Source organism: Stegostoma tigrinum, chromosome 10, assembly GCF_030684315.1.
Source record: "Stegostoma tigrinum isolate sSteTig4 chromosome 10, sSteTig4.hap1, whole genome shotgun sequence".
NCBI lineage: Eukaryota > Metazoa > Chordata > Chondrichthyes > Orectolobiformes > Stegostomatidae > Stegostoma > Stegostoma tigrinum.
Window position 1 is genome coordinate 32,556,944 of NC_081363.1, and position 25,661 is coordinate 32,582,604.

At 41.1% G+C, this 25,661-nt stretch overlaps 1 protein-coding gene across 2 annotated transcripts in view; it reads right to left on the reverse strand.

Annotated features, from left to right (window-relative positions):
- The window catches only part of LOC125455890 (alpha-1-antiproteinase-like), a 29,712-nt gene extending 13,312 nt beyond the window's left edge, over positions 1–16,400 (reverse strand). Inside the window, exons 1-3 of one of the 2 annotated variants that reach the window (XM_048538423.2) lie at positions 16,272–16,336; positions 15,707–15,803; positions 5,561–6,222 (exon numbers count right to left, since the gene is read on the reverse strand). In XM_048538423.2, the coding sequence (XP_048394380.1) occupies positions 5,561–6,222; positions 15,707–15,786 (742 nt within the window). In that variant the 5' untranslated portion in view covers positions 15,787–15,803; positions 16,272–16,336. Of the gene's footprint in view, positions 1–5,560; positions 6,223–15,706; positions 15,804–16,271 lie in introns of both variants that reach the window. The other variant, XM_048538424.2, reaches the window with a different exon arrangement.
- Positions 16,401–25,661: the final 9,261 nt, after the last annotated feature.

A 25,661-nucleotide genomic window follows, 5' to 3' on the forward strand; every position in this document is an offset into this window, starting at 1 on the left:
TATCGCTGACATTTCCAGCTTCTAGTGGGTTGGGTAGCACTGATGATCTCCTAAGACTTTTGCAAAAACAAATTACTTTGATGGCTCCAACCATTAGATAGGCAGCTATCCTGCCTAACTCAGGTGACAGAGTTCCCGATTAGCCAAATCTTCTAGCAACAACAGCAGGAACCTAAGAATTTCAGCCCTTTGGTCTGTTACTGTTAACAGGTTGAATTCTGGTAGTAAACACACAATTTTACAATCAAAGTATTACATCTTTCAAATTTTGGGGTTTCCTGTTAAAATACAGCAGTTACAACCATGATAGAACACATACAAACATTATCAGAATAACAGAAAGCTCTTCTGCTGTGGTAAAACTCTTGGTGTGGCACAATGGTTGAACAGTTTGCATCGCTGCCTCACAGGTTTGATTCCACCCTCAGGTGAATGTCTGTGTGGAGTTTGCACGTTCTCCCCGTGTCTGCATAGGTTTCCGCCAAGTGCTCTGGTTTCCTCCCACAGTTCAAAGATGTGCAAGTAAGGTGGATTGGACTTTCTAAATTATCCTTGCATTCAAGGATGTATAGGTTTGCTGCATTAGCCACGGGAAATGCAGAGGTACAGGGATAAGGTAGTGTGATGGGTCTGGGTGGGATGCTCTGCAGAAGGTCAGTGTGGACTTGTTGGGCCAAATGGCCTGTTTCAACACTGTAGGAATATTGTGGAAAATTCTCTCTAAAAAGCTAATATTAATAACTATTAATTACAATACCTGTTAGCCTAACATTAGTGCTGGGAAAAGCAAGGCAACCCTTTATTTGACAAGATTGAAGTACATTGAACATGGCAGGACATGGAAAAGCAAATATGATGGCATAGAGCCAGAATTGCTAATCTGGAGAAAAGAAGAGAGGAAATAAATTACAGGAAACAGAGTGATTTCAAGACTGAGGGATTACAGTTATTTGGATAGACTATAGGAGCTGGGGTATTCTACTGAAAACAGAGAAAACTCGCAGAAGATTTGACAGAAGTATTTGAAGTCATGAAGGGTTTAACTAGAGTAACAAAGGGAAACTGTTTCCAATGGATGAATGGCATGAATTCAAGGCGATTGGTTAAAGAATCAGAAGTGAGATCAGGGGAAGACTTTTTTTAGGTAGCACATAGTTAAGATAGGGAATTCTCTGCATGATAGGGTGGTGAAAATAGATTCAACAGTAGCTAATCAAGGGGGTTTAAATATAAGTTGAAAGAAAAATAAACGGGCATTGGAGGAAAAGTGGGGTTAACTGGTTTGAAAAACTTAATTCTGTCTCATTCAATGCTATCTTATTTTATAATTTTGGGATTTTTACAGTTAGAACATAGAACATAGAACATAGAACAATACAGCGCAGAACAGGCCCTTCGGCCCTCGATGTTGCGCCGACCTGTGAACTAATCTATGCCCCTCCCCCTACACTATCCCATTGTTATCCATATGCTTATCCAAGGACTGTTTAAATGCCCCTATATTGAAGTATACCTTGTTGCTAAAAGGTAGAGAACCATTGGTACATGTAAGGACAAGTCTGATGTAATTTTGAGGTCGAGGATCAAACAGTTCATTCACATTTGCAAATCCATCACAGTCATTCTGCACAAAAGCAATTACTTTGTTGAGAGGACTTTTCTCCAAAAAGAAATAGAGCAACAAACTTCAGAATAAGTAACAAACAATCTGATTGTAGTGTCCATTGTTTCATGACCCTAGATGTCGAGTCCCTTATATTAGTTGTTATGCTGCAAAATTTGCCCCAAAACTTGCAAATCAAATAATGGTGTACCATGCTAAATACAATAGGATAAAATTTGACCTTGAGGATGAACAGCAGATTGACACTATTTTGCATGTGTAAAGCCATTACAATACAGAAAAACACCATTTGATCCATTGTGCATTTGTTAGTGCTTTGCCAGTATGTTTCAAAACTAAGTCATTGCTATGGCTTTCTTCTAATAGCAATCTTCCTTTGTTGTAGTGCTTTTTACAATCTGAGCCAGCATTCCACTTGTTTCCTACTTGTTTCTCATGCCTTTCAATATTTCTATTTTCCAAACAATGATTTCATGGCTCTTTCCAAGTGTTTAAAGACCCTTCTGCAGCTAGGATTCAGCAGGATTTCCAAATTCTAACTTCCTATGTAAAAGTTATTCTTCAACCTTTGTTTTAACTCAGATCTTATGAATAAATTTTCAGAAGATGTGGATCAAACATTGCTCTTGTGATTCAAAGATCACCACGTATTTGTAGCTTTATGTAAATTAATAGCAAAGTAGATTTTGCTGAAAGACAAGAGCTAAATTTTAAAAGGCAGCATCTCCAAAGTAATAATCTCTGGATTCATACCTGAGCCCCAAACAAATTGACATATAGTAAATAAAGTCAAGGAGTTAAATGCGTGGCTCAAAGGTTGGTGTGGGTAGAATAGCCTTCAGCCCATGAGACGCGATTACCAGTACTAAGGGGACTGTTCTGGTGGATTGGGCTTCACTTCGTCTGTGCTGCGAACAGTGCCTTGGCGAATCAAATAGCAAGAGCTATGAAGAGGACTTCATACTAATTAGAAAGAAACAAAGTAACATCTAATGTGACAAAGATTAGTGGTAAACTGGAGGATTGGGGAAGTTACAAAAACCAACAAAAGGTAACAAAGAGAGGAAGAAAGTAAACTTTTAGGATAAACTTGAAAGGAACATCAAATGCATACTAAAAGCTACTTTACATATATGAAAAGGAGGACAGAATTTACGGTGAACATAGGCCCTTTAGAGAATAAGGTTGGGGAAGTAAAACTAAGAAACCAGAAAATGGCAGAGGAGTTGAATAAATACTTTGCATTAGTCTTGACATCAGAAGACACTAATAACACCCCAAATGTACTAAATATTCATGGAGCAAAAGGAGGAGTGGAAATAAGTACACTATTACTGGAGAAAAGAGTGCTGGGGGAAACTAATGAGGATTACGACTGTTAAATCCTGATGGGATTGAAGCAAGTAGATACAGAGATAATGGTAAACCTCTTGGAATCTTTTGATTCTGGAAAAGTCCCGGAAGATTAGAAGTATGCCAGTTTTATTTTATTTAGAAATGGAAGGAGGCAGAAGTCAGGAACTATATAGGCTAGTTAGCTTAATTACTATTATTGGGAAAGTGTCAGTGAATGCAAGAGCAGAGCAGTATTTTGAAATACACTGAAAGATTAAGCATTGTCATCTTAGCTTCATGAAGGGGAAATCATGACTTACAAATTCACTACATTCTTTGAGAAAGTATCAAGCAGGATCGATAAAGGGAAAGCAAGGTATGTGATTTGGATTTTCAGAAGGCATTTGATAAGGTGCTAAACATTAGGTTGCTTCATAAGATAATATCCTATGGTGATGGGGGTAGTATATTCACATGGATAGAGGATTAGCTAACGAATAGAACACAAAGTTGGGATAAGAGGGGAATTTTCAGGGTGGCAACCTCTAACTCATGGAGTGCCACAGGGATCAGTGTTGGGACCACATTTATTTACAATATATATTAATGACTGAGATGAGGAAAATGAATGTACCATTGTTTGTGGATGAGACGAAAATAGACAAGTAGTGAGGATGACAGTGTGCAGCGGGATGTAGGCAGGTTAAGTGAGTCAACAAAAATTGGAAGGTGGAATATAAGATGGGGAGGTTTGCACTATTGCTGGAAGAATAGAGAGCTGAATCTTATTTAAATGGAGAAAGACTGCAGAAAGCAATAGGAGAGAGCTTGGGACTCCTGTCCAAGAATCACCAAAAACCTAGCATCCAAGTACAGCAGGTAATAGAGAAGGCAAATCAAATATGTAAGTAAACATGTTTTCCTGAAGGGACAAGACACTGGTCAGACCACTGCTAGAATACAATGAACAGTTTTAGGCTCCTTTTAAGTAAAGGAAAAATTGAAGGTAGTCCAGTGAATGTTCATTTAGCTGATACCAGGTATGGAGGGACGGTCTTATGAGAAGAAGTTGAGTAGATTGGGTCTGTATAAGATTCTGAGGAGACCTGACAGAGTAGATGCAGAAAGATTGTTTCCCCTGGGAAAATCTAGGACAAGAGGGCATACTCTGAGAATGAGGCATTGCACATTTCAAGTCATATGAGAAGGGATTTATTCTCTCAGAGGGTTGTGAATCTGTGGAATTCTTTACTACAGAGGGTTGTTGAGGTTGAGTCAGTAAGTATGTTCATGCAGAGGTAAACAGATTTTTAGTTTGTAAGATAACCAAGGGTGATGAAGGAAAGCCAGGAAAGGGGAGCTAAGGATTATCAGAATAACCATGATTGTGTTGAATGGCCTTCTTCTCTTGTGGTCTAATGTGAGTGGTGCATTTTGGTGGGAAGAACTTTGAAAAACAATATAACATAGAGGGAGCAACTCTGAAGGGGGTTCAGGACCAGGGAGACCTGGGTGCATATGTGCACAGATCATTGCCAGTACTGATGGAGAGAGCAGTTAATAAAGTAGACAGTGTCCTCAGCTTTATTAATAGGGATATAGAGTACAGGAATAAAGTGGTGATGTTGCATTTGTGTAAGACACTTGTTAGACTTTAATTGAATTTTTTATACAGTTGTGAATGCCACATCATAAGAAAGATGTGAATGCATTGGAGAGAGTGCAGAAACAATCTTCACAAATGGCTCCAAGAATGATGCTAGCTTGCATAAATTGAGACTTCTTCTGTTTGCAGAGAAGAAGGTTGAGAGGAGACTAGTGGAGACTTTCAAAATCATGAGTGGGCTGGATGGCGAAGGTAGGGTGAAGGTGTTCCTGCTCATGAAAAGAACAAGAATAAGAAGGCATAGATTTCAAGTGATGTGCAAAAGAAGGCAAGGCGATAAGAAACTTTTCATACAGTGAGTAGTTAAGGTATGGAATGCACTTCCTGGAACTGTCATAGGATTGAAGCATTTAAGACAGCGTTGGATGATCATCTGGACAGTGTGCACAGGTATGGGGAAAAGGCAGGAGATTGACATTAATAATGATGTTTGTCCGGATGCACAACAAACTGAATGGCCTCCTTCTGTACCGTAGCAATTCTGTGGTTTTAAAGATTCTGAGCTCTTCAAACATCTTGCTTTTCATTTTACCTTATTTTATTTGAACTGCATTTTTAATGTCAATGCTATCATCAACAAGTAATCTAAGTATTTTTGAGATTGATTGCACTTTAGTTTGTCATGAAATTAGAAAAGGGGGTCTTCCGATCAGCCTTTATATCAATGTTACATGATGATAAAGCTCAATTTCACAGAACTAAAATGTAAAATGAAATAGTTGATGTTGTTAGTTAAAGTTTTTATACTTAAGTAAAATTATTGATACCTGTTTACATTTGTAAAGCCAAAGAAATTCTATCAATATGATTAAAACGGATTTTTATATCTTGAAAAACATCAGCAATGGTGTTTGACTATGTTCAGACTGCAATAATATTTTTTATAATAGTTAATGTATAACATGCAAAACATTCAACAATAAAAATTGATTTACCTTTAAAAAAGATGTAGTTAATTAGCATTAGTTTGGTCGAAGGGTCAATTGTGTCAAACATGTCTTTAATTTTCCCTTTTGTCATCTTTTTCACGTAATCATTCAATCGTAGCTTGGCATTTTCAGGATCAAGATTAAAGTCTAGAAAAAACACCTCAGCATTGTAAAACTTCTTGGACTCATTCAGAAAGCTTGGCAACACATCATAGCCTTTTTGCATATGAAGAGAGTTTCCCATTAATAGCTGAAACTCATTTTGTTCTGCCGTCAGGGATTGTAAGAGTCGTTTGTAGCCTCTGTTCATTTCATTTATTCTTTCCTCTGTCATATTATGGAGGTGAAGTCCCTGGAAAAGCTGTTCCCGTGTCACAGATCTGGTTCCAAGTGACAACAAGGCTAAAGCGGTGGAAATACTCAGAGGGGAGAAGAAAATATTGGAAGTACTTTGGTTAGCAATTTCTTTGTAGAGCTCAAAAGCAAAATCAGTGTTTGCAGAAGAAATCATTGCCAAATCAGATTCTTGCCCATGATTTTGAAGGTCTTCTTCATGGTTATCATGCAGTTTCTTCTTCATTGCAGAAACGTCTGTTCCAGTAAACAGGGCAACGACTAACAGCAAAATTACTGAAGGGACCATGGTTTCTATCAATTCTCTTGGAATCCTGTTTTCAATAGAAGAACAGTTGAAAATCTCAAAGCACATTTCTTCTCCCATCACCTTTATAAATTACTTCTTCTTAGGCAAACCCTACACCCTCCATTCTCCATGTTGTAATTTACAATGTTGAAATGTTGGGAAGTCATCCCTTCCCAGGTTTCTGCAAATACAATTTCAACTTTTCTATTAAGAATAATGCACCAAGGATAATAAGTGCATTTATATAGTGCACTAACACAGTAAAACCTACCAAGCATTTCACAGTGTTATGAACAAGTATGACATGAGCCAAATAAGGGGGGATTAGGTCAGATAACCAAGTCCTTGGCCAAATAAATAAGTTTCTACATGTGTAGGAATATTGAATTAGTCCTCAGATTTCCAAACAGTTTGGAGTGTAATGTTATGTAATATCTACATTTCTGTGTAAATTTTACTAAACTCCCACATATCAGTTTGGCCTCAGGCAGTACATACTGGTATGATTTCAGTGGATGGAAAATTATGGACAGCATGCCCACAATTTTCTAATATATATTAGTTGAATACAACCATCTACTAGTGATGCAGGAACTTTCAACATTTACTGTAAAGTATTATTTAAGAAGATTGAGAAATTGGAATATCTGCCCACTTAGAATTCAATTATTGGCGCACCATTAGGTGGTTGAAAGGACCTCTTCTGGGAGACTTACGTAAGGATTCTGAAATAATTTGAAATCACACATTCTTAAAATCTCCAGCATTATCATCCTTCCCGAAGATGTTGGTCCTATCCATTTTAGAATTGTTTAAAAGTCCATTATCAATATTTTTCAACTTTCATTCTACATTTTAAATCATTTTTTTATATTGCAATCATTCTCAGTTTCAGTCACATATTGCTCTTCAAGTTGTACTGCTATTCTGACACTATACTTACATCATTAGTACATCTTTTTGAACAGGATAGACTTACATGTACATATTAATCAATTAAAACCTTCTAACTGATTAAATATTTAACAGCATCTAATGTTTGTTTAGCACATACTTATAAGTGGTGTGACCCTTTAATCTTTTACTTATAAATTCTGTATGTGTTACTACCTCTCTCACTAACACCTGAAGAAGGAATAAGACTCTGAAAGCTTGTGTTTTCAAATAAACCTGTTGGAATATAACCCGGTGTTGTGTGATTTCTGACCTTGTCCACCCAGTCCAACACCAGCACCTCCAATTCATGACATTCCCTCTGACATTAGATTGCCTGTTGTTTATATTTCCTCCAAACCACTATCAGAGGCCAACTTTCCATCAACTGTCTTTTGGCACTCTCTTGCAAGTCCACCTGATCTGCCTCACTTGCAATGGACAAGTAGCAAGGAAATTGCTAAGATGGTGATATAGTTGACAAACACCATAAAGGTACCTTGTTCTTCAGTAACAAATTTACAGCACAATTTACTACGCAACATATGCAGAGGATACTGCATGTAGTGGCTTTTGTCTTCAACTTCTGAAACAATCTACAGCCTGGGTACTATTACTGATATAATACTTGGTTTTTAATAAGGTTGTGTAATCCATGAATATATGGTGAATTATCTAAATTACATACTTAAAAAAGTCATTTCAACCATTAATTAGGAACAGAAATGTCAATCCACTCTCACTAATTTAATGGAAGCCAATTCATGATGATTAACTGTTCAACATTTTTATTGAGCAACATAAAAATGATGTTGTTTATGTAATGTCGTAAGTCACTCACAACATCATTTTCCGTTGTATCTGCACCACAATAATGGTAGACTACTGAAGCACCATTGCTAATTTTAAGTAAAGTTGACCTTGTTTTAAATAAGATCACCAACAATTGAAGAAACAAATGATAGATGGTGTATTCTACACATAATAGAACAGCAGAGCAAAACTTACTCAATTACATTAATGGCTGTTGTGGTTCATACAACCCCACAGCATTCCATGTTCTTCAACAGTTGCACATTATTTCAGAGAAGGAGCGGGAGCATCAGAGGAAGTGACGAGGACCAGAGGGGCAGCCGGGAAGGAAAGCAGTGACCATATATAGCAGCAAGGCGGCTTAACCCGAGACTCTACAACTGTAGTGTCTCCCACCCGCCCTCCTCCTCTAACCTACTTAATAAGGTAAGGTTCATTCTAAACTTTCTCTATTGAACATAAGTTTGTTATTAATTTGTTATTATTACTTGAAGTGAGCTTTCTGCTTTAGTATTGAGTGGGTGTTCAGATAAGTGGGGTATGGATGCTAGGGCAGTTGCTTGCTCCTCCTGCAAAATGTGGCAGTTGGGAGATGTGGCACACGTCTCCGCTGGCTACATCTGCGGGAAGTGCACCCAGCTACAGCTCCTTGAAAACCGTGTTAGGGAAATGGAGCTGGAGCTGGATGAACTACGGATCATTCGGGAGGCAGAGGGGGTAATTGAGAGGAGTTATCGGGAGTTGGTAACTCCTAAGGCTCAGGACGAGGATAGATGGGTTACAGTTAGGGGGAGGAAAGGGGACAGACAGACAGTGCAGAGATCCCCTGTGGGCATTCCCCTCAGCAATAAGTATACCGTTTTGGATACTGCTGGGGGGGTTGACCTACCAGAGGAAAGCCATAGTAGTCAGTTCTCTGGCACTGAGCCTGACACTGTGGCAAAGAAGGGAAGGGGGCAGAATAGAAAAGTACTCGTGGTAGGGGACTCGATAGTTAGGGGAATCGACAGGAGATTTTGTGGGCAAGATCGGGATTCCCGGAAGGTATGTTGCCTCCCTGGTGCCAGGGTCCGGGACGTCTCCGATCGGGTGTATAAAGTTCTGAAAGGGGAGGGTGAACAGCCAGAAATCGTGTTACATATTGGCACAAATGATATAGCCAGAAATAGGTTTGAGGATATAAAAAGTGATTTCAGGGAGTTAGGATGGAAGCTGCAGAGCAGGACGAACAGAGTAGTGTTCTCTGGTTTACTACCGGTGCCACGAGATAGCGAGGTGAGGAACAGGGAGCGGGCGCAGCTGAACACGTGGCTACGCAGCTGGTGTAGGAGGGAGGGTTTCAGATATGTTGATAATTGGGATGCCTTCTGGGGAAGGTGGGACCTGTACAAGAAGGACGGGTTGCATCTGAACTGGAGGGGGACCAATGTCCTGGGTGGAAGGTTTGCTCGAGTAGTTCGAGAGGGTTTAAACTAGTATGGCAGGGGGGTGGGAACCTGAGCTGTATACCAGAGGTGAGCGTTGATGCAGGTGAGGCAGTAGCAAGAGGTAGACCAGCTAGTGGGAAGGATTTTCCTGGGAAGGAACCAAGGGATCGGTTAAAGTGTGTTTGCTTTAATGCAAGGAGTATCAGGAATAAAAGTGATGAACTTAGAGCATGGATCAGTACCTGGTGCTATGATGTTGTGGCCATAACAGAGACATGGGTTTCTCATGGGCTGGAATGGTTGCTGGATATTCCAGGGTTTAGAACATTTAAAAAGAATAGGGAGGGGGCAAAAAGAGGAGGGGGTGTAGCACTACTAATCAGAGAGGGTATCACAGCTACAGAAGCTTCCATTGTCGAGGAAGATCTGCCTACTGAGTCAGTATGGGTGGAAATTAGGAACAGCAAGGGAGTAGTCACCTCGTTAGGGGTTTACTACAGGCCCCCCAATAGCAGCAGGGAGATTCTAGAAAGCATAGGTCGACAGATTTTGGAAAAGTGTGGACGCAGTAGGGTTGTTGTAATGGGTGACTTTAACTTTCCTAATATTGATTGGAACCTCCTTCGAGCAGAAGATTTGAATGGAGCTGTTTTTGTAAGGTGTGTTCAGGAGGGTTTCCTAACGCAGTACGTTGACAGGCCGACGAGGGGAGAGGCCATTCTAGACTTGGTGCTCGGAAACGAGCCGGGGCAGGTATCAGATCTTGTGGTGGGAGAGCATTTTGGTGATAGTGACCATAACACTCTCTCATTCTACATAGCTATGGAGAAGGAGAGGATTAGGCAGAATGGGAGGATATTTAATTGGGGAAGAGGAAACTATGATGCGATTAGACATGAGTTAGGAAGCATGGACTGGGAGCAGTTGTTCCATGGTAAGGGAACTATAGACATGTGGAGATGGTTTAAGGAACAGTTGTTGGGAGTGATGAGTAAATATGTCCCTCTGAGACAGGCAAGACGGGGTAAGATAAAGGAACCTTGGATGACGAGAGCGGTGGAGCTTCTAGTGAAAAGGAAGAAGGTAGCTTACATAAGGTGGAGGAAGCTAGGGTCAAGTTCAGCTAGAGAGGATTACATGCAGGCAAGGAAGGAGCTCAAAAATGGTCTGAGGAGAGCCAGGAGGGGGCACGAGAAAGGCTTGGCAGAAGGAATCCGGGAAAACACAAAGGCATTTTACACTTACGTGAGGAATAAGAGAATGGTCAAAGAAAGAGTAGGGCCGATCAGGGATAGCATAGGGAACTTGTGTGTGGAGCCTGAGGAGGTAGGGGAAGCCCTAAATGAGTTTTTTGCTTCTGTCTTTACGAAAGAAACGACCTGTGTAGTGAATGAAACCTTTGAAGAGCAGGTGTGCATGCTGGAATGGATAGAGATAGAGGAAGCTGATGTACTGAAAATTTTGTCAAACATTAAGATTGACAAGTCGCCAGGCCCGGATCAGATTTGTCCTCGGCTGCTTTGGGAAGCGAGAAATGCAATTGCTTCGCCACTTGCGAAGATCTTTGCATCCTCGCTCTCCACTGGAGTCGTACCTGAGGACTGGAGAGAGGCAAATGTAATTCCTCTCTTCAAGAAAGGAAATAGGGAAATCCCCGGCAATTATAGACCGGTAAGTCTCACGTCTGTCGTCTGCAAGGTGTTAGAAAGGATTCTGAGGGATAAGATTTATGACCATCTGGAAGAGCATGGCTTGATCAAATACAGTCAACACGGCTTTGTGAGGGGTAGGTCATGCCTTACAAACCTTATCGAGTTTTTTGAGGATGTGACTAGTAAGGTTGATGAGGGTCAAGCTGTGGATGTGGTGTATATGGACTTCAGTAAGGCATTTGATAAGGTTCCCCATGGAAGGCTCATTCAGAAGGTCAGGAGGAATGGGATACAGGGGAACTTAGCTGCTTGGATACAGAATTGGCTGGCCAATAGAAGACAGCGAGTGGTAGTAGAAGGAAAATATTCTGCCTGGAAGTCAGTGGTGAGTGGGGTTCCACAGGGCTCTGTCCTTGGGCCTCTACTGTTTGTAATTTTTATTAATGACTTGGACGAGGGAATTGAAGGATGGGTCAGCAAGTTTGCAGACGACACAAAGGTCGGAGGTGTCGTTGACAGTGTAGAGGGCTGTTGTAGGCTGCAGCGGGACATTGACAGGATGCAGAGATGGGCTGAGAGGTGGCAGATGGAGTTCAACCTGGATAAATGCGAGGTGATGCATTTTGGAAGGTCGAATTTGAAAGCTGAGTACAGGATTAAGGATAGGATTCTTGGCAGCGTGGAGGAACAGAGGGATCTTGGTGTGCAGATACATAGATCCCTTAAAATGGCCACCCAAGTGGACAGGGTTGTTAAGAAAGCATATGGTGTTTTGGCTTTCATAAACAGGGGGATTGAGTTTAAGAGTCGTGAGATCTTGTTGCAGCTCTATAAAACTTTGGTTAGACCGCACTTGGAATACTGCGTCCAGTTCTGGGCGCCCTATTATAGGAAAGATGTGGATGCTTTGGAGAGGGTTCAGAGGAGGTTTACCAGGATGCTGCCTGGACTGGAGGGCTTATCTTATGAAGAGAGGTTGACTGAGCTCGGTCTCTTTTCATTGGAGAAAAGGAGGAGGAGAGGGGACCTAATTGAGGTATACAAGATAATGAGAGGCATAGACAGAGTCGATAGCCAGAGACTATTTCCCAGGGCAGAAATGGCTAGCACGAGGGGTCATAGTTTTAAACTGGTTGGTGGAAAGTATAGAGGGGATGTCAGAGGCAGGTTCTTTACGCAGAGAGTTGTGAGAGCATGGAATGCGTTGCCAGCAGCAGTTGTGGAAGCAAGGTCATTGGGGTCATTTAAGAGACTGCTGGACATGCATATGGTCACAGAAATTTGAGGGTGCATCCATGAGGATCAATGGTCGGCACAACATTGTGGGCTGAAGGGCCTGTTCTGTGCTGTACTGTTCTATGTTCTATGTTCTATTATTATCTTTAGCTGCTAATTAAAGATAGAGAGAACAGAGATAGAAAATAATACAGGGACAAAGCTTTTCTTTGCAAAAATATTGAGTCAGAATTTGCTGAAAAAATAATAGTATGAACTACACATGCCATTATTAAAGCTTAAAACAAACTGTTACTTGTGCAACAGAATAAATACTTTATGAATTGCAAATTAACTGAAATTGTTGATCACTTTGTGCCACTTGGCCTGGCTCACATAAACAGCACCTCCCACTTTATATCCCTGTGATTTTCCTGAAGTTGCAGCTTTAGGACTTTTACTCCTTCTTCAGGTGTTAGTGAAAGAGATAGTATCACACACAATTTATAAGTAAAAGATTAAAAGGTCACACCACTTATGAGTATGTACTAAACAAACATAAGATGCTGTTAAATATTTAATCAGTTAGAAGGTTTTAATTGATTAAAATGTACATGTAAATGTATCCTGTTCAAAAATAATGTATTAATGATGTAAATCTTAATTATCCATTTTAATGCAGCACAGGTAGTTAACTTTAATAATAAGTCCCTTGAAATATTAAAGCAATTATTAATGTCTGTCAATTAACTTTCCTCACCCAGAAAATGAAATGTTATAAATGTGGAGTTGCATTCCTTTTTGGTTCTGAATTATTTTAAGAGATGTTAGAATTGTTAAATTAAGTTAATTTTTTTTATTTTAAGTTGCTGCCTCCTTTTCCTTTCTGTTTAATCTTTCTTTCCTTCTTTTTTTTTGAACTTAAACGTATCTGAAGAAGAAACACACTGTACTGAAAACATTAACGCTCTCCAGAGATGCTGCTATACTTGCTGAGTTTCTCCAGCATTCTCTGGTTTTAGTTTAGATATTTTGCTTTTATTGACATTAAATTCACATATTCTAATTTACTCACCTTTTTCTGTTATTTCCCAATACCTTAAATATCTATTTGCCATCTATTATTTACCATTGTCACAAATACTAGATTGTCCACCTATTAGCTCACAATTTTCACAACTCTGTGGGCTAAACTTTTAATACCTACACGTACACCAAGAACTCAAACTAATTGACATGTTTCCTCTCCAAAAAAATCTGCCCGCTATGTAGGGTTCTGCACTCCATGGCCAAGGGTGTCTATAATGTGGTGGGCATGTTGCTCCTGCAGTGCTCCCTGCAAGTACAAAACTCCAGGCAAACACAATTATTTCACCAAAAGAAAATAGTCAAACTCTTCTGGATCCATCATGAGCTGTGAAAGAAAAACATAGATAACAAAACCATGAAGCTGATGAAACAATTCTTGAGTTCAAAGATTTAACTTCAAATCTCAATAGAAACAAACTTGTTCGTCAAATTGCAAATTTGCAATTCTTTCACACTGATATATTCAATTAAAGTAACAACTTGGAGCATGGGGCAAAGGAATCACTCCATTCTCTGTTCTGTGGAGATAGATCTGATGTAGCTTTAGGGCTTCTTGAAATTATTTCAGTTAATGGTGATTAACTAATATTTTATATGTGAACATTTCTTCTGGAATTTTTTTACATTCTTCAAAGTAAACCCTGAGTTCAGTGAAGAAAATATTAATTGTATAGCATAAAAAAAGTTAGCTCATTCAAAATTAGAAAAAAAAACACAAAGAACTGTAAAAACAGAAGTGGGCCCTTTGGCCCACCAAGACTGTGCTGATATCTGATGTCTTTCTAAACTAAAAGCCTCCTGCCTGTATACTGCATTTGGCGGAGAATATAGGTAGGCTGATTAATAACTTTGCAGATGTCACAAATATTGGGGGAGATGTAGATAGTGAGGCCTGTATGCTGTCCTATCCCTCTATTCCCTGCCTATTCATAGATGTATCAAGGTATCTCTTAAACATTGCTGCCGTATCAACCTCCACTACATCATCCGGCAGTGTATTCCAAGCACTTATCATCCTCTGTGTAAAGCCCTTCCTCTGTTAGCTCCTTTAAACTTGACCCCTTTTACCCTAAACCTATATCCCCTAGTAACTGACATTTCTCCCCAGGCATAAGACTCTGACTATGCATTCTAGCCATGCATCTCATATTTTTGTAAACGTCTATCAAGTCACCCCTCATCCTTTCATGTTCAAATAAAAAAAAATCCAAGCTTGTCCAATCTCCTCCTAACTAATATCTTACAAAACAGGCAACATCCTGGTAAACCATTTCTGTGCCCTCGTCAAAGCCTCGACGTCATCCTATTAGTGTAGAACCAAGAACTGTACACAATATTCCAGCTGTGGCCTAACTAAGCTTCTCGAACCTAAAATTCTATAAAGCTTCAACATGACTTGTCAATTTTTATGCTTTATGTCTTCGCAAATGAAGGCAAACATGCTATATGCCTTCTTGAACGTCTTATCCTCTTGTGTTGGCTAGATTCCTCTGTATGTTAATGCTACTAGGAGTTCTGCCATTTACTATACATTTCCATACTGCATTAGATCTTCCAAAATGCATCACCTTGTATTTGTCCGGAATAAACTCCATATTCCATTTCTCTGTATAAATCTCCAGACTATTTATAACCTGCTATATCCTCTGGCAATCCCCCTCACTATCTACATCTCCCCCAATATTTGTGACATCTGCAAAGTTATTAATCAGCCTACCTATATTCTCCGCCAAATCATTTCCCCCTCCACCAAACACCACTGATCACAGAACACCAATCTGAAAAAATACTCTTCTACTGCTACTCTCTGTCTTCTGTGACTAAGCCAGTTCTGTATCCATCTTACTAATTCACTGTGGATCCTATGTGATTTCATCTTTTGTATCAGCCTGACATGAAGAACCTTGTCAAAGGGCTTGCTAAAATCCACGTGCATAGCTGTCCACATCAAACATCTTTGTCACGTCCTCAAAAAACCTAATCACATTTATGAGACATGACCTTCCCCTCACAAAGTCATGTTGGTTATTGCTAATAAGTGCGTATTTCTCTGAATCTTTTCCCTAAGAATCGTCTTCAATAATTTCCCTACCATTGATGTAAGGCCTGCTGGCCAGTAATTTCCCCAATTATCCCTGTTGCCCTTCTTAAACAAAGGAAAACACAGCTTTTTGACGAAACGTCAGCTTTTGTGCTCCTAAGATGCTGCTTGGCCTGCTGTGTTCATCCAGCTCCACACTTTGTTATCTCGGATTCTCCAGCATCTGCAGTTCCCATTATCTCTGCTCAAAAAACATTGTCTATTCTCCAGTCCTCTACCGCCTCCCTGTAACTGAAGAGAATACAAGGAGTTTGTACAAGGCCCTAGAAATTTTCTCACCTGCATTCTGGGATAGATCCAATGAGGTCCTGGGGAATGTCTACCTTAATGCTTTTCAAAACACCCAAAACCTTCTCCATTTTTATGTCGAGATGCCCTAGAATATCAACATCCACCAAGTTATTCTCCTTTGTGAATACTGATGCAAAATATTTGTTAAAGATCTCACCGGCTTTCTCTGGCTCCATTCATAAATTCTACCCTTTATCATTGAGTGGATCTACCTTTTCCCCAGCTACCCACTTACTCCTTAAATGCCTTGGAATTTTCCTTGATCCTTTTTGCCAAAGACATTTCATGGTCCCTTTTAGCACTCCCAATTTGCTGTTTGAGTTCTTTCCTGCTATCTTTGTATTCTTCAAGGGCTCTGTGTTTAGCTTTCTAAACCTTACATATGACTCCTTTTTCTTGTTGACTAAGGACATAAGAACACATAAAATGTAGCAACATTCATTAAAAAGCTGTTTATTAATTGTTTCCTGCCTTACGAAAATGTATCACAATATTCTGCAAAATGATTTACTGTATCACAATATTCTGCAAAATGATTTACTGAACAACTTACCAATTATTTCAGAACCTACTTAATCGCTGTCCTCTGCTCAAAGCAATCCGCAATTTATGAGATATTGTTCTCTTGTTTTCTGTTTGCAAATATGATATGTTGAAATGTTGTCAAACAAACCTTTGACTTGACAGGGACAGCACTTAATGTCAATAATACTGTTGTTTGCTCGATACGCAAACATCGTTTGCAAAATTCTTTGCTTTGCTACTCATTAATGATTAATTGGAAATTGTAAAGGAACAACTTTTCTATGCTTTTTAAAATGAACATTTGTTATAAATTGTTGAACTTATTGTTAACTGAAAATTATTTTGATTTAAATAAAATTTACTTAATACTAATACGTAAATTTGAATAAGAGGACATGAAAAGTTTTGCAATAAAACCATACAGGATCCTGCCTTTTAATAAACAGAGGTATAAAGTACAAAGTGAAAGCTTGCTGAATCTTTATAAAATGTTGGGTAAGGCTCCAGCTGGAGAATTGAGTCCAATTCTGGGTACCACACTTTATGAACAATGTCAAGATGTTAGAGAGGTGCAAAAGATGGTATGAGGGTCTGGGACTTCAGTTGCTTGGAGACCCTAATTGTTTTTTTTCCCCTTAGAACTGAAGTTAGTCTGTGATTTGACAGAGGTTATCAAAGACATACAGGATTTGATATAGTAAGTAAGGTGAAACTGTTTCCAGTAGCATAGGAGTATATATAATGTGCACCTAGTCAAGTGATGGAAGTCCAGAGTTGTCCTGTATATTTGCCCATAATATTTGCCCCAATTGTAGCAGATAAGAGGATATTGATAGCCTACTTTATGGATAAAGAACTGGAAGTCCTAGTGGATGGGTTAATGCAGCTGAGGTCTTTCATCTTCCCCCACGACTAGCAGAGGAGGCCATATCACCAGCTGCTGCCAGCCTGGTCGGAGGTTGTCACCTATGCCAGTGAGGTGGCAACCATCAGGAGGAATGCTTAATGAAGGTCAATGATTTTCTCTCAGCCAGGGTAAGTGCCACATTCTTCGACCTCACACTTGGTCTGTCTCTACTATGGCTACCAATTCCCACCAAATTCTTGTGCAATTGCTGTGTCAGCCACATGCAACATTGCCCCTCAGAGACTTCCCAGTCTCTTCAGACTTTTAGACCCTGTGTGGCCTTTGCAGTCTCGTACTCGCTCACTTGGGACACTTCCCTACCTGCACGAGCATCAACCTTTATCTCACTTACTCGCACTCTTTCAAGGAGAAATCAGCCCCAATTTCTCTAAAATGGCTGGGGGTGTGCCTGACATTCCACTCCTCACCCCCTACTGAGGAGCAGACCTGACCAAGGCTGAACTGAGTGGCCAACTGGCCATGTCCAATCTCCTGAGCTGATGATGGACAGTTATTGTCAAGTTGTGATATTGTGATAGTTGATGTCAAGTTATTGTGCTGGTACCCCCTGCCTGAATGGTGTCTCCCTTGAACTAACTGAGGACTACTCCCTGTACACCTGGAGATATGGCCAATTGGTTGAAGCGTATTTGGCATGAATGCAGTTGGTATGTAGCGCTGCGCCTACAGCAATGAATACACTGTCTCAAGTGATCACAGCTGATGACCATGACAAGTTGTCTGTCTAGGTGACTGCACTGAATCACAAGGCAAGTGAGGACTTTTAGATTTGGCAAAGGTGATAATGTGCAAAAATGTCCGAGATGGTGGTCTGGAGTGGCAAGTGGCACGTTGGAGTTTCCAGGTAACTGCTTTGACTTCATGTCAAGAATCCTTGACATAAAGTTTCTATTTAACAGGTGGAAGAATGATAAATTGCATATTCTTGAAAATAAGTAGTAATGAGGGTAATAATGAGCAATAATCCATGCAAATTGGCATCTCGCTGCTCACTAGAGAGAATCTTGTCTCACCATCCAACACTTGGTTGGAATTTGCATCCTTCTGGACTGTTAAGCAAGTTCTCGCTGGACAGCGTCACCCTGTTTTTCTTCCTAACTTTCACGGTCTGGGAAGATTCAACTCAATGTAACATTAAAATGCAGACAGTAACTCTGCAAAAGTCGTAATACAACAGTTGTTATCTTTGGTTACGGACCAGGCCAAACCGCCTTCAAATATATCAAGGAGCTAGCCCTAGACCCAAACTTCAATCTTATTTAAAGCAAATGTAGGGTACAGTGTTCCAAATGTAATTCAATTGGTTACACTACTTAGCTTTAAGCAAAACACACTTTATTTTTACCCAACTGTTAAAATACAAATGAAGGAAGAATTGGTGTAACTTTAATTTTATCGGAAAACATAACAGAAGAATAGATAATTTAACTCCTAAACAGCAACTGTTCATACATAGTACCACCCCATAAACACCCCTTTGGCAAAGGCAAAGTCAGTAAATCATATTGTTTCACATGCAATTCTGCCAGCAGAGAGGGAACTGTAGCTTTCTGCCGTGGCTGCTTCCACAGCCAACTTCAAAGTTCCAACAACTGCTGAAAACTAACCTGAAACTCTGGTTCTGTGGGAGCGTGGCTGTCTCCATTCATGCTGCTTCTTTTATTCCAACTTTAAAAAAGACCCAAGGCCTCATAAGCTGATTTTTTTTCGGCTTGGAGGAGACAGTTTGTCACCTATGGCTCAAAACCTCGATTCAGAACAAAACCAGGACAAAATACACCCTGCCATAGCATTGTCACACCTCCCTCCTTGCAAAAAATGAATCATTGAAATACAAAGATGGCTTCATTTTTAGTATTTACTATTTAGCACACTACAATGCATGTGCATTACATTGTCTGTAAGCACACAAACATTCAATACTCCAGTCCTTTCAATCCGTTACTTCTGCCACCAAAATCTTCTTTTTCCTTCATCAAAGACACAACAATGCATTGGCAATTATGTTTTCTAGTCCTTCCTGGTGTATAATTTTCAAATTAAATAGGTGTAACAATAAATTCCATCTTAAGACCCTGGTATTTTTATCTTTAATTTTTTTTCTAAAAGCATTATAAATGGCATATAAAATTGTCTTAGTCACATTACTGGCAGTACAAAGGTTGAAATGTCACAATGCCAATGACAACTCAAAGTCTCTTTCTCCATCGTGGATGAGTTTTTGATGAATATTCAACTTTGTGGTAAAATACTCAATAGATCTTTCTATCTTCTAATTATGTTCTTGCAAGAGCACTGCACCACATCTTTGCATTGATAACCACCTCGATTGGCTTTGTGTAATTAGATGTGACTAACACAGGGCTGGTGGTTAACACAGCTTTCAGGATGTCAAATACTTTCTGACATACCTTCGCCCATTGAAATTTTCCACACTTTTTCTGTTAGGGACATCCTTTCTTTTGCTTTTTGTTCTGCTTTTAATCATAATTCAAACTGTTTCATTTCTTTTTCTCTTTCTTCTGCCTTTGCCATTGCCTCAAAATTAATCTACTTCACTTGCAGTTGAATTTTAGCCATTTCCAATGATCCTGAATGCATTCCTGGCAATTGCATATGTTGAGCTATTGCCGCAATTAACTCCCCACAGGCAATTCCAACTTCAGCTTGTTTGGCAATTTCAAAAGTTTTGCTTTGTTCACTTTCTGTAAAAACACCCGAAGTGACTTCTTCCACCTCCAGGAGGCTCTTTGCAAATAAAAGAGCTATTACTGCACAAGGTACACCCTGTTTAAATCAACTAAATGCAATACCTGAAGTAAAATAAAACACTCACCACTCATTGTCTTTGAATCTAATAATCCTAAAACCAACCTGGAATTAGAGATTAAGATCCCAACAAGAGCTCCACTGCACCCCCAAATTTATTATGGACCGACCAAACCCCTTTCAAGTCTAGACCCTAACTTCTATCTTATTTAAAGGTAAGTGTAAGGTTCCGTGTTCCAGATTGATTACATTGCTCAGCTTTAAACAAAACACACCTTCAGACCATACAGTTAAATACAAACGAAAGATGAATTGATATAACTTTAACTCTATTAGAAACTTTAACAGAATAATAGTTCATTTAACTAGTAAAGAGCTGTCCCCCTAAACGTCAGCTTTCCTGCTCCTCTGATGCTGCTTGGCCTGCTGTGTTCATCCAGTTCCACGCCTTGTTATCTCGGATTCTCCAGCATCTGCAGTTCCTACTATCTCTCAAGAACAGCCCTGATATAGTATCACCCCATAAACACACCCTTCGCAAACACAAATTCAGTAAAACAGATTGTCTCACATGTGATTCTAGCACCAGAGAGAAAACGGAAGCTTTTTGTTGTGGCAGAGAAATATATAACAGCTTCCACAGCCAACACCAAAATCCCAACAACTGCTGAAAGCTAAACTGAAATCTTGGTTCTGTCAGAGCCTGACTCCACCCATTCATGCTGCTTCTATTATTCCCACTTTAAAAGAGACCCAAGGCCTCACAGAATGTTTACTTTATTGGATTAGAAGAGACAGATTGGTGTCCATAGTTCAAAACCTCTCTTCAAAAAAAATTACACCTCTTAAAGCCACAGTTTCATCACACTTTGTGATGATGTGACGATGAAATGGTCTGTGTATTAACAAACATTGAGAGCAAGTAGGTGTAAATACTTATATCAATCCTAAGAATTTTGAGCAACGCTGAGGATGTAGAGATTAACTAGTAAATAATTATAGGAAAAATTGTAAATCAAATCCAATTAAATTTGAGTTAAGTAAAGCAAGTGAAAGTAAGTTCATTGTGAAAATAGATTTCTGTCAAATAATGCTTTCAGTTATAACCTTTAGATTTGTTACAATTGTTTATTAATTTCTTTCTCACAAATGCTTAATTAAGTGAGCTACTGAATGAAGTCTGTTGGCTAGAATAAATGGTTCAAATAAATCACTTCACACCAGAAGGAATACAAGTTAAATAGAATGGTTAAACAGTCATAGAATCCCCGGAGTACCATTCAGAAACAGGCCATGTGGCCCAACAAGTCCACACCAATCCTCCAAAGAGCACCACACCTGGACCCATCCCCCAGCCTTTTCCTGCAACCCTGCATTTCCCATGGCTAATCCACTTAATTTACACATCCGTGGACTCTACGGGCAATTTAGCATGGTCAATCCACCTAAACTGCACATCTTTGGACTGTGGGAGGAAACCAGAGCACCCAGAGAAAACCTACAAAGACACAGGGAGAAAACTCCACACACACAGTCATTCAAGGCTGGGATTGAACCTGTGTCCCTGTGAGGTGGCAGTGCGCCATCCAATGGTATTGAAGAAAAGTTTAAAGTAGTTGATTTTTCTTTGTGAAGTTGTTATGAATTCTCCCAATTGGAGATGATGATGACATTTGTTGTGGCTGTCAACCATTCCCAACTGACAACAGTTAACACTGCTTGTGGATACATATTATGGATACATAACTAGTTCTGAAGAAGAGTTATACCAGCCTCAAAATGTTAACTCTTTTTTCCCTTTCTTCAAATATTGCCAGAGCTGGTGAGTTTCTTCAGCGTTCTTTGTTTGTAATCACTCGTTGCCTTTTTCTGTCCAGAAAAGTTGTTCTTTTTGTTATCCCATTTCCTATTCGTAACAGGGAATCAGCAAACCTACCCCAAATAAATTGATGCATTGGTTAGCAGCACGATGTGTGCAATTCTGGAAAAATAAAAGAAGAAACAAAAGATACACTGACTGTACTTTAAGTTTCAAACCTTTATTTAGAAAACACAAAAAAATTAAATGTTACATAAATCATGCAAATAAACCCTTTCTTCACAAAACTTATATATAACTCAAAGATAGCAAGAACTTGTAGATGTAGTAGTCATAGTCTAACACAGTGTAGAGCTAGAGGAACAAAGCCAGCCAGGCAGCATCAGAGGAGTAGGAAAGTTGACATTTCGGGTCGGGACCCTTCTTCAGAACTGAAGAGGGGAGCTGGGAAATAAATAGAGGGAGGAGGGGTGGGGCTGGGGAAAGGTAGTTGGGATGGTGATGGGTGGATGCAGGTAGTGGGGCTTTGTCAGTGGGAAGGGTGGGGTGGATAGGTCGGGAAGAAGGTGTGTGAGGTCAGAGAGATAAGGATGAGAGGGAGGTTTGATCATGGGTGGAGGCCAGGAATGGGGAAATTTTAAATCTAGTGAATTTTATGTTCAGGCCATTGAGCTGTAGGTTCCCGGGGCAAAATATGAGCTGTTGCTTCTCAAGTTTGTGTCTGGCATCATTGTAGCACTGGAGGAGGCTCAGGATGGGCATGTCAACAAAGGAGTGGGAAGGGGAATTAAAATGATTAGTGACCAGAAGGCATTGCCAATTCTCACGTACAGAACACAGATGCTCCACAAAATAGTCTCCAAGTCAAGCGCACAAAGTGTGGAGCTGGATGAACACAGCAGGCCCAGCAGCATCTCAGGAGCACAAAAGCTGACGTTTTGGGCCTAGACCCTTCATCAGAGAGGGAGATGGGGAAAGGGATCTGGAATAAATAGGGATAGAGGGGGAGGCGGGCCAAAGATGGAGAGAAAAGAAGATAGGTGGAGAGGAGAGTATAGTTGGGGAGGTAGGGAGGGGATAGGTCAGTCCAGGGAAGATGGACAGGTCAAGGAGGTGGGATGAGGTTAGTAGGTAGAGAATGGAGGTGTGGCTTGAGGTGGGAGGAGGGGATGGGTGAGAGGAAGAACAGGTTAGACAGGCGGGAACAAACTGGGCTGGTTTTTTGATGCGGTGGGGGGAGGGGACGAACTGGGCTGGTTTTGGGATGCAATGGGGGAAGGGGAGATTTTGAAGCTGGTGAAGTCCACATTGATACCATTGGGCTGCAGGGTTCCTAAGCGGAATATGAGTTGCTGTTCCTGCAACCTTCGGGTGGCATCATTGTGGCACTGCAGGAGGCCCATGATGGACACGTTGTCTGAGGAATGGGAGGGGGAGTTAAAATGGTTCGCGACTGGGAGGTGCAATTGTTTATTGCAAACCGAGCGGAGGTGTTCTGCAAAGTGATCCCCAAGCCTCCGCTTGGTTTCCCCAATGTAGAGGAAGCCACACCGGGTACAGTGGATACAGTGTACCACATTGGCAGATGTGCAGGTGAACCTCTGCTTACTTTGGAAAGTCATTTTGGGGCCTGGGATGGGGGTGAGGGAGGAGGTGTGGGGGCAAGTGTAGCACTTCCTGCGGTTGCAGGGGAAGGTGCCGGGTGTGGTGGGGTTGGAGGGGAGTGTGGAGCAGACAAGGGAGTCCCGGATAGGGTGGTCTTTCCGGAAGGCAGACAAGGGTGGGGATGGAAAAATGTCTTGGGTGGTGGGGTCGGATTGTAGATGGCGGAAGTGTCGGAGGACGACGCGTTGTATCTGGAGGTTGGTGGGGTGGTATGTGAGAAAGAGGGGGATCCTCTTGGGGCGATCGTGGCGGGGGCGGGGTGTGAGGGATGTGTTGCGGGAAATGCGGGGGAGACGCGGTCAAGGGCGTTCTCGACCACTGCGGGGGAAAGTTGTGGTCCTTGAAGAACGTGGACGTCTGGGATGTGTGGGAGTGGAATGCCTCATCCTGGGAGCAGATGCGGCGGAGGCGGAGGAATTGGGAATGGGGATGGAATTTTTGCAGGAGGGTGGGTGGAAGGAGGTGTATTCTAGGTAGCTGTGGGAGTTCGTGGGCTTGAAATGGACATCAGTTTCTAGCTGGTTACCTGAGATGGAGACCGAGAGGTCCAGGAAGGCGAGGGATGAGTTGGAGATGGTCTAGGTGAACTTGAGGTTGGGGTGGAAGGTGTTGGTGAAGTGGATGAACTGTTCGAGCTCCTCTGGGGAGCAAGAGGCGGCGCCGATACAGTCATCAATGTAACGGACGAAGAGGTGGGATTCGGGGCCTGTGTAGGTGCGGAAGAGGGACTGTTCCACGTAACTGCCCCCACCACAACTGCCCCAAGAGGATCGCCCTCGTTCTCACATACCCGAAACGTCAGCTTTTGTGCTCCTGAGATGCTCCTTGGCCTGCTGTGTTCATCCAGCTTCACACTTTGTTATCTTGGATTCTCCAGCATCTGCAATTCCCATTATCTCTCTCCAAGTCAAGTGCAACCATTACCCCCTAACTGCATGCACCAATCAACCACCTACCTTTCCCTAGCCTCACACATCCTCCCACCCACCTCCTTGACTTGACACAAACTGACCATCTTCTCTCCCACCTATCTGCCTCACCATTCCCACAGACCAATCCCACCATCCCCTACCTGCATCTACCTTTCACCATACAACCTACCTTACCCCAGTCCCATCCCTCCTCCCTCTATTTATTTCCCAGCTACCTACCCCCTTCCCAGTTCTGAAGAAGGCTCCTGACCTGAAACGTCGACTTTTCTACTCCTCTGATGCTGCCTGACCTGCTGAGTTGTTGGTGTCACACTTGTGCAACAGTGTGGACATGTTGCTGGGACCACTTTTTTAAAGCTTAATCAAACACCAGTTCAGATATTGCAAATAAGGAAGCACCTCAAATGCTGTCCATTTAGGAAACTGAAATATGTCAGAAAATTGCTGACATCTCACTTTCCCAGTGATTCTGTTGGGTAGGGTGGATTTGGGAGCAGGGCCATCCCCCATCTGGCCAAGCACAAGAGGAAGCCATGGCACCAGATGCAGTTGTCCTGAACTCGGATAACAACGTGTGTCAATGCTGTCACTCGGGCAGACAGAATGCATGGTTCAAATGAAGCTCATCCCACTGGGACATCTCTGTTCTATCTCAATGCCAGTGCCCTCAAATTGAAAGCCTTTCCACTCACACTAATCTTTTAGCCATATATTTAATTCCTTGACTTTGTTTACTCTATGCTAATTTGCCTGTGGCTCAATGGGTAATCAAAACATTAATACTTTAGAAATTCTGCATTTTAATGTAAATCCTAACTGTTCAAATTTATCAGCAGAATTTCCTTTTCCAGCCCTATCAATATCATTGGTACCAATGTTGATGACGATAACCTCCTCTCCCTCTCCAACTTCTTCTCCAGCACAAAGAAGATGTCCATAACCCTTGCACTAGACAGGCAGCACAGCCTGTGGCACTCCTGCTCATAGCTGTTCAGAGTAGTAACTATCCACCAATTATGCTGTCCCCTTCCCACAACAACATTCCCATCTCCTCTACCAATTGAATGGCTCCTTGCTCCAAGGTACTTTAGTCAGTTTGCTCATTCTCCCCTTAGTGCCTGCTGTCATCCACACAGCTTACAAGAACAGCATAACTCTTGGCAAATTGCTAGAGCTGAGGCTCCTCAGTTGCAATCCAAGGGTGCCATATCTGTCTCACCTAGAGTCATGTCCACCTCTCATATTGGTGGATAGCAGCTTCCACATGTTACAGCAGTAATATATCAACTGTCCTGCCATTACTAG